The sequence below is a fragment of the Pezoporus flaviventris genome, unplaced genomic scaffold (assembly GCF_033815535.1).
Source record: "Pezoporus flaviventris isolate CSIRO_AGI_PZ_B2104156 unplaced genomic scaffold, CSIRO_AGI_Pfla_v1 ptg000037l, whole genome shotgun sequence".
NCBI lineage: Eukaryota > Metazoa > Chordata > Aves > Psittaciformes > Psittacidae > Pezoporus > Pezoporus flaviventris.
In genome coordinates, this window is record NW_026892585.1 from 17,674,928 (window position 1) to 17,684,855 (window position 9,928).

The 9,928-nt window shown below is 45.5% G+C and overlaps 1 protein-coding gene across 1 annotated transcript in view; it reads right to left on the minus strand.

Annotated features, from left to right (window-relative positions):
• Positions 1-6,864, minus strand: part of ANKRD28 (ankyrin repeat domain 28) — a 117,706-nt gene extending 110,842 nt beyond the window's left edge. The window contains exon 1 of the mRNA XM_061464874.1: positions 6,750-6,864. Within this exon, the coding sequence (XP_061320858.1) occupies positions 6,750-6,776 (27 nt within the window). The 5' untranslated portion in view covers positions 6,777-6,864. The remainder of the gene's footprint in view (positions 1-6,749) is intronic.
• Between the last annotated feature and the right edge of the window lie 3,064 nt (positions 6,865-9,928).

The following is a 9,928-nucleotide window of genomic DNA, read 5'->3' on the forward strand; positions in this document are numbered from 1 at the left end:
TTCTTTCTTCTCCATGCCCATAACATATGCTTAAGTGAAGTGTTAGAACAGGTAGACCTTTGCTTTACACTTCTCAAATAAAATTCCAGTAATTTTGTGAGAAAAGCATTCACGTGTTCAGGCTGTCCTAAATAGGGAGGCTTAGTCACATATGCGATCTATTTACTAGTGTAGTCCACCCAATTCACATACACACATTAGTGTAGAAATAATCAATGAAAATCTAAGGTTATATTCAATTCACAGTAAAGATCATCTCATTATTACAGGAGAGAAGACATTAGGTGCTTCAGCTAACAATTAGTTCCTCAACCTACAAGGATGCTAAGGACCAACCATTTTGCCCCTGTTTCATTTGCATATCACTGCTGGTGCTTCCTGTTTAACTGCACTCACTCAGGTGGCTACCAGTCTTACCTTCCTTTCTCTCCCACCTACTCAGTCCCACCACTCTTGTATTAGCTCTAGGCTTGTGCTGAAATAGATCGGTGCTGTACAATTTATCAACACCTGAGCAATCACAACTGAAGTAACACGGTTAAAATGGTATATACCCACCCCTTGACACTGCCATTACAAAGGACAGGAAGAATAACACTCCCTGAAATTTCAGAGCTTAAATATTAAGATTCTGTCCTCATCTGCACAAAGGATAACACCAAGACAGCTTATTCCACATTCATCATCAAATGCCAGATTAGAACTTGTCCCCCATCCCCAACAAAGGAAAACGAGCCCCCCAACACTCAGCACTGTAAGACTGCTCCCAGCACTCAGCAATGGGCTGCTTTGTTTTTTATTGATGTGAAGTGTTTTGTGATCTGTATTATGATACAGGTAATTTAAACACAAACATTATAAATAACTTTGAAACAGTCACTCGCTGTAACTAAGGCAACGAGTCTCCCACTCAGTTTCCAGAAATAGGAATAGAGGAACAGAGGTAAGAACAAAATAAAGAAGTTGGCAGGAGCAAGAAAACAAATGATCGGGTATTAGTCTGACCTCAGGAAGGCCCAGCTGACCAGAGAGAAATAAAAGGTGCAGCATCCGAGAAGCAAATTAGCTGATAAAAATGAAGCAGAGGATGTGAAGTGTGGACTACCAAAGATACTTATTTCAGTCATCTTATTCCACAACCCATTTCAGTGAATGAAAACAGTGACAGAAATTTGGGAATGTAACAATCCACATCAGATAGCAGATTGCTAGCTCAGTCTCTACAACTGTTAGTTTCCTACAGGAATCACCGACTTTCTTGTGAGTGCTAAGGAAGTCTCTTCTTCATAGGCAAGTGCCCAATTCCGCCCCCCCCCCCCCCCCGCCATGTGCCTCAAATGGTCACAAACCTTCAATGCTATCTACATGAATAGACCTTTATACCCCCACAGAAGGCCACAGAGTTAACAGGATCTGCCTTGAGGATCTGCCTGCAGAATCAAGGCTCGCTTTGTTTCTCCCCCACCTTTTATTCTAAAATAAAGAAGTTTATTTTCTTGACTGAGAACTGCTCGCTCACAAGTCAAAGTTCCTGAGTTACCATCAGGCAACCTGATCCCCCAAAACGAACACGTGGTAGAACCAGGTTTTCTCAATACATTCTAATGGAAGGGCTGGTAATTACTTCGTATAACAAGATAAATGGAGTTCAAGTTACTCAAAGTTGTCCACCAGTTAAAGAAACTTATCTTGTCAGTACATGTGGGCTCTTAGCCTGGGAACATGAGAATTAACGGTAAGACTTAAGGTATCTTGGTGAGTGTTACAACTTCCTAACTTATTTATCTTCTGTACAGTTAAAACAGATTAGATGCAAATTTTAGGAAGAAGGTGTGATGGGGAATAGAAAACAGAGTGATTCTCAATTTCAACAAGTTTCCTAATTTTTAAAGAACAGTAACTTTAAAGTAACTTCTACCCACAAAAACCCAAAACAACACAAACCCACATATCTCATTATGTCTGAACAGAATTTATAGAGCAATACCACATAATTCCATTCCTGCCATACCCCTCCTTCATCAAACAGCAGCAATTCCTTTTCATCACCACAGGAGACCATTCCTCCTCTAAGTGTAACAAGGAACTAGTTGGGACATTTATTCTTGGCATGAATTCTAAAAGAATGAACTCTAACGCTGGCAGTAATGAAAATAGCAACCATAGAGGCATTCAGAGCGTTCACTATGACACTGCAAACATTTGTTTAACTGCCAATTGAACAAGATCCATCTTAGCTAAGCGAAAGATATAAATGGGCAATAAAGAAATCAGTGCTCTTACTGTTCAAGGACTTTCAAGATAAGTGGTCACTCTAATATCTTCATGTAGTTGTTTGTATGTCGATCCTTTCCACTCACATCTGACTCTGGGAATAAATGCATTGCCCCAAGCAGAGTTACTAGTCACACAGAAAAATCCCATACAAATTCTTTTCCAATGTTCATTATTGTTAGCCCTAAGATTCCTTCCTATTACATATTTCAGATTCAGAGAAGAAAGGAAACGTATAATTAAAACTACGATATACCAAAAGAAAAAAGAAAATAAAGCTTTATCAACTATCATGACACTGCATCCAATGAGCTTTGTCCCAAATAGTTCTATAGCTGCAAAATTAAACATTCAAGCAGTTTTGATCAGAGCTTCAAGCATTTCAACAAAAGCATACTGAAATGTAGGCCTATGCTAGCCTAAAAGACAACCTGTAGGCACATACACAGACAAGGTTTGTAACAGAGAAGCAACAAATCCCTCTGCTGTTAGGCAATCCAAATTTCACCTACTAAGAAAAACTAAACTGTCAATTACTCCTTGGATGTAAGAGAGACTAACTCACAACCCTATAAAGTGAAAATTTACTTGTCCTGGGAAACAGATGGTGTAACTAGAAACTACGAATAGGAAAAAAAACAGAAGACACTTAGCCATTCACAGTTAACTATGCAGAGTTGAGAGGGCTTTACACAGGACACCAAGGCATACCATTACAGAGACTCACAACTTACTCCTTTTCCTCTCCCCCTCCAAAAAAAAAAAGGCCTGATAAAACACCAGTGAACCTTCACCTAAACTTTGCCTTCAAGGCAGTTGATTTCAGGAGAGTACCACAGTGTTTCCAGAAGAAGCAAACTTTTACAGCTTCCCTCTCACCTGGCATTTGAGTAGTTAAAGCAGCTTCTGATCTAGAAGAACCTGGTATACAAGCACCAATCTATAAGGACAGTAGGAAGGCAAACTGAAGAGCAAATACCTTAATCATAAGGTACAATTGCTATATTTTTCATCTCACAGTATTTTTCATCTCTACCTGAATAACTTAACCTTCAGTGACAGCACTGGCAGGTTTGCTTCCTTGTTTTTAAATGTTTCTGTTCAAAGTTGCACATCAAACCAAGAGCAATAAGAACAGTCTACAGCTTCTACCTTGACACTTGAATGACTGTTCTTTCTATCCCAGAGTTAAAGTTTGCTCAGCATTACAGGCAGCAACTTTGCTCAATATAGTTCAATTTAGCTTCAAAAGCAATTTTTGCAAATATGACTTATGGGGTTTTTTTTTACACCTATATACTCTGAACATAAATCACTTCGGAAAGTGCACCTTGGATTACTTCAAAACTTCGAAAGATACTCCTACCTCACAGGGTTGCAAAGCAATAAGGCTCAAATAGCATTAACACAAGTTGTAGATAATGTACCTGCTGGCTGTTTGTTGAACCCAAGGAAAGACCTACTCTTCTCAGTGCACGGAAAACATTCATTCTGAAAGTCAAGCGTGTCAAATCAGCCTCCAAAGATAACCAAATATTTGAGCTTCACAAACACCTTAAGCATCCATAGGATCAAAGTTTTGTTTATCAGTGCACTAAGTAAATTAAATCCACTGCAAGCGGAACCGGGACTTCACCCTCTGAGCTCACCTAAGACCCTCAGAGCAGTTTCTCACCTCACTGTAAGCTCACAAGCACTGCTTTTACACCAGCTTGCAGTAACTTCAAAAACTAAACTAAATCAAGTGCAGGAAAATAACAAGCTGCTTGTACGCCCTAAGACTGCCTCTTCTGGCCATAATCCGGACATTGAACTAAGTAACGCGTTACCAAAGAACCAAATCAACAGGTTTATGTTGATTTTTGAAAAAAAAAAAAAACAATCTTGAGAACTATACTAAAGTAACAATTTATTTAGTAGAAGTTCTGTTCCAGAAAGTTATTGATCTGGCTGTTGTAGACGGAAGCTAGCAAATCACTTCCTACTTAGCCGAACAGTACAACCAACAGAGCAGCCTTTGCACTTGCATATGAAACCCAGCTACCACTTTAGAGACAGACTTACTACAGGGATTACAAATACACATGACAATTTACTTTATTCTAAATGAACATATCACTGTGAAGCAAAATATATGGCTCAAGCAGACAAGGAGCGTATTTCATGAAATACCAGAGGCAAACACCTCTACTTTCATATAGTACCACAGGGTGGTTTTTATAATGAGCAGGTGGTATTATAATCTTAGTGCAGCATCTTGTCCTGAAGTCAATACATCTCTCAGCATACTGCAGAACACTGACCTGAGGAATCCTCTGCAATTAACGAAACTGAGATATTTCATGGTAATTTGTTGTGATTTCGGGCACTTTTAAAGAAAAGAATTTTAACAGAATTTAGTTTGTATGAACAGATTTATCAAGGAACCAACACTTATCCAGCAGAAATACAGGTGCTACTAAAAAATCACTCCCTCTACAAAGGCTTCTTCAAAACCAGCACTCCACTCCCTCCTCTGCCTCCGTTCCCTGCCCCTAGCACAGCCCCTCTGAGTGAAAGAATATTCCAATTCCCAGTGTACTGATGCACCTTTACATGTCCATGAAGTTTTTAAAGCAGTCCACCTCATACTTCTAGATTAAAACCTGCGTTATGACATAAACCAAAATCCTCACAGGCATTACACTGTCAGACCAGTGGTCCCATATAGCGCAGCAGCTCACCTCAGCATCAGCCAACAGCAGGATCCTTCCCAGAAGGAGAGTTCTAAAATACAGTCATTTCATGTTAACATACTGAGGATGGGGGTTTTGTGAGTTATCTCACACTGATTACTTGCAGAAGAGTTGTATTCCTTGGCTCTAACAGAAGGACTTATTTAGTAAGTGAACAAGTGTTCATTCCTATGGAGAGCCTCACGTTGGACAGTAACAAAGCCTTACAAGAAACCTAACTCAAAGACGCTACGTGTATTTCGATCCATTCATAGATGAGGTTGTAAAATACTATGAGACTTCACTAAGTTTGTATACAATACATCAGGACATAAAGATCCCAGACGCATAGTGCTAAACATTTTTTAGAACAAAAATCAAAAGGGACCATGCAACCTGTAAAGAGACAGCCGTGGATGCAGACTGCTGAAAGGACCATCAGGTAAGGGTGGGCCGATACTGATCGGCATCATAACCAGGCACAGGATACCAGCTGCCAACCACTGACAAGTTTCTAGGTGGGCTTTTATCCTGTCGTGCCCTTTTTTTTTTCTGGGGGGGAGGGTGGGCCCTCCAAGCGTTACAGCCTGTTATCTGGAGTATCAAGGAGACCAGCAGCAGGGTGTGGGAGCGTTTATACTGAATCTGGTGTAACCCACATGCAACCATGAGAAAACACATTTTCTAGCAAGCACCTTTCTACAGGCGGCAAACTGGCAGCGCAGACCCTCCCACCTTTGTATCTCGGTACCGCACAGGAGACAATAGGTAGGACAGGGGAGCCACCAGAGGAGGACAGGGCAGCCAAGACAAGTATTTTTCATGAGCAGGGATGGAAACCGAAGGAAGAGGCTAGCAAACAAAGAAGGGTGTGATGTGATGAAAGCAGCCACTGAAGGCACGAGAAACCTTGTTTTCAGACGGGGAGCGCGTACTCGGGGAAGGTTTGTCAACACCATGGAGGAGCAAAAGACACAGCAGCAGAACAAAAGATTCTTAAAGGCCTGAAAGGGAAAGGTGGTGCGTGAAGGGACAAGCAGGCGGCTCTCGGGCACGGGAAACTGCGACCGGGTGCACTGCCTCGGCCCGCTCCGGATCCCGCAGGAGAGGAGCCAGCTCCCGCTGTCGGGCACGCCGCCTTCCACCGCGGCTCCCGAGCCGCCGCAGCCGGGCGGCTCCAGCCGTTCCCCTCACGCCGGGCAGCAACTGGGCCCCAGGATCCCGCAGAGACCTTCCCGTTCCCACTACACCGGCAAGGGGAGCACGCAGACCCCCTCATTACCCCTCCCGGGCCTGTCCCGCTCCCCTGGCGGGAAACGCGGCAGGAACCCCAGCCGGGGCAGCCCCACACGGGCAGGGCGTCCTCTCTTCTTCCCTCCCTCCGCTCCGGAGCCGGCCCGCCTCGGCAGCGGGAGGGGAAAGCAGCGCAGGGAGCGGGCGGGCTCCGCGGCCACCTGTTAGGCCCGATACCTGCGCTGGGCGGCGGCTCACGCCAGCACAGCGGGGCCACCGAGGGGGCACTGGCGACTACACCAGGAGCACATGGTGCCTGCCGCCGCCGGCCGGGCGCCACCCAGCCCGGTCCGGTCCCCGCCGGGCCGCGGCAAGCAGCCATGCTGCCCGCCCTGCCCGCCGCCTGTCACACACACACACACACACACACCGCGGCGAGGAGGGGGCGGGGAAGGGCGCGCAGCCGCCTCGCCCGGAGACGACGGGAGGGGAGGGGAAGGGAGAGAGCAGCCGGCGCCGCACACCCACCTGCTCGCGGAGTTTGAGGAACACCATGGCGAGGCCACCGCACGCACACACCGACCGACCGAGCGGCCGCCGCCTCCGGCCACCACGGGCTCCGCTCGCCGCGCCGGCCACGCCCCCCTCCGAGCCCGCCGCGGCCGCCGGCACCACCCCGCGCCGGGGCCTCGCGCCGAGCGCGCGCGGAGGGACCGCTGGGGGCGGGGGCTGGCCTAGCCCCGCCCCCTTCCGACCAGCCCCGCCCCTTTCCCCGCTCTCCCGGAGAGCTTCCTGAATTAACCGCCCGCAGACATCAAAGGAGCCCGCCCGCGCCGCCGGCCGTGGCCCCGGCCCTCACCACCAAGGGCGGTGCTGATTGGCCCGCGAGAGTCTGGGCGGAGTAAGGGCGGCGCTGATTGGCGGGGCGGGCTGGCAGGGGAGATAACGTGAGGTGGGCGCGAGGAAGCAGCTGTGCACGTAGGAGCCGGGCCGGCCGGTGCCGGGACAAGAGAGCGCCGGGGCGGGGTTTCGGTACAGCCTCTTGCGGGAGTTGGCCCGAGGCAGGAGGGCCCCAGCACCCCTCGGCCAGGGGGAGCGCTTGGCCCCTGGGGGAGGGTCCGGCGCCTGCTTGCGGCCCTGCGGGGTGCGGTCATCGCCTGCCAGCCCCCAGCAGGTGTGAGTCCCTTCGCTGCCGAGAGGAAAAGGCGTGAGCCGCCCTCACCTACGTGCTGAGTGTTCATCTCTGGTAGAGCATGAGGAGAGATGTCACCTGTGTGAGTCTCGTGTGTTTTGAGAAGTAATTTGCAGGCTTGGTGGTAGGCCGGTAAATAGAATTGACACCTTCATAGGTAAGAAGGCTTTAAAAGCTTCTTGTGAACGGAACAAAAAGCATCGCACAAAATACAGTACAGAAATCACGTGAAGTGCAGCTCTTTATAACGTAACGCACAGCCCAGTGAGATGGCTCTGCTGTCCAAGGTGTGTTTGCTCCTGAATTGTGACACCCTCCCCCCAAAAATACCAAAACAAACTGAAGAGACAGGGGTTTTTGAATCTCATACTGCTACAGACAGCACTAATGGGAATGATCCAAGTTTCTTGACTTGCCTGTGGCTTCAAAATTGATTGTGACTTCTCCCTAGCACTCCACATGTAGTTAAATCTACTTAGAATTTAGAGTTACCTCAAGGGAAAGACAGCTTAATAAAGCAACTACCTGTATTCTGCCTGAACATCCATTTCTGAAGTTTTGCCCTCATTCATGAGCTTGTTGATTCCAGCAGGAGCCTGACACAGGAACAAACTCCATGAGATGAGATGCAACATGATGGGCAACATGAGAAAATGCGAGTTTTCTCTAGGTGTTAGCTGAGGCTCATCTTTCATTACCTTTGAATACTAGTGGCCTGATGGGGTGTGCTTAACATGTTATGTTATTTTAACCAGTTCAGATCGCAGTCCTTTTTCACCAGCAAAGGAAAATGCCTTAACATTGTCATGCTTTCTAAATAAGTTTTGCTGACATCCAGATACGTCCAGAAATTGTAATTATGGTAAGTAAATATTTTAGTTAATTCAGATAGGCCCCTACTTTAGTACTTGTGCCTTTTACCTACTTGGGTTTTTTTGTGAATAGAAGCATACTGTATGCAAATACCAAACAGGTTGATTTTGACACTATGCAAAATCGTCGAGGACTGTGATAACAACGTGGTAAAGAGACTGATGGTTGTGGAAATTAGAGATAATTTTATCAATGCAGTCAGTGAAGGAGAAAATGACATCAGGAAACATTGCTTTTGTCTGTCCACAAATTAGACTGCTCCTTTTCAAAGTGAAGGGAATGTCTGGGAGCTGATAAAGTTCTGCTTCCTCCTGTGAAGCTTATCAGTTTATGGAGTTACTCAGAAAAAAAAGACCCATCTACTTTCAGTTCACCTGCTACTTAGAGCAGTTTTTGTATGCAACAAGTCATCACATCAAAACGTGGTGCCTGGAATCACTAGCACCTCTTGCAGCTTGGAGCCAGGCCCTGTTTCACTAGGGGAGGGTGCATCTTTATTGTATTGGTTTCCCAGATCCTTACTCCAATACTCAGACTATAGCTAAGGACAGGCCAGTTGGTTTTACCATATGTACTTAAATATGTCATCAGCCAACTGATCTGTCCCCAGATCGTTGTTTTAGTTTCCCCCTCCCCGTGAGTAATGAAATATGAAAACAATATGAAAAAGTTTAAGGGGTAAAACATGGAAGTTATAATGCTGATCCTGGAGATCCTGTTTCAGTTTAAGCACGAGGGGTTGCTGAGGTGGGTTACATACATGAAAGTGAATAACACAGAAGTAGGAAATTTCCTGGGTGTTGTTTCCATGATATCAGTTGCATGTGGATACTTTTTCTCAAGTCACAATATAAATTATTGTCCTATTCTTATTCTGCATAGAACAGTCCAAATGGTTATTATAACTGGAAAAACATATGACAGTATCACCAACAATATCATCTGATCTGCTAATGTACCACAAAGTGCATTATTTGACTGCAGAGTGATAGAAATGAAACCTCAAAAGTTAAATGCAACCGTGCTGTAAGGAATTGAGTGCTTTTTCTTTATTTATTACCCTATATTCCAGGGTAACTTCGCCCATGTTGCTTTTAAATGCAACTGTGTTAGAAGGTCGGTAACTCCCGAGGCGTCCTATAGGAACAGTAACAGAATGTTTCACAGAATTCTGTGAGTATTGCCAGACAAACATAGCGAAAGCCACAGCATTTCTGATAATGTTCAGAATATACATTCACCAAGGTCAGAAATTTCCACAACACTTTAAATGGGACAGTTTGTAAATTATTAGCAACACTGCTCTCCTCAGAGCACACTTTCAGCAGAGCACCACAGACTTTAACTGCATGGCTCCCCATTAATGTTAAACCTTCACGCTGTAACTTAGCCCACAGCGTGTAACACTACCCAGTGTTTTAAAGATAGGACCATATGTGCTGCACTGAAATACATAATGGGATCAAATTGAAGAGACCATGGAAACCTCATACTGGAGATGTTTTGTGAGCTCATCTGTAACATGCTCATGATTTATTTAGTTTGCCAGGAATGCCTGTATACTTAGCTCTTTCTAAACAGGTTTTCAACCCCAGTGAAGCAGGTATTTATTCTTTTTTCATTCTTATACATGGGTAAACAG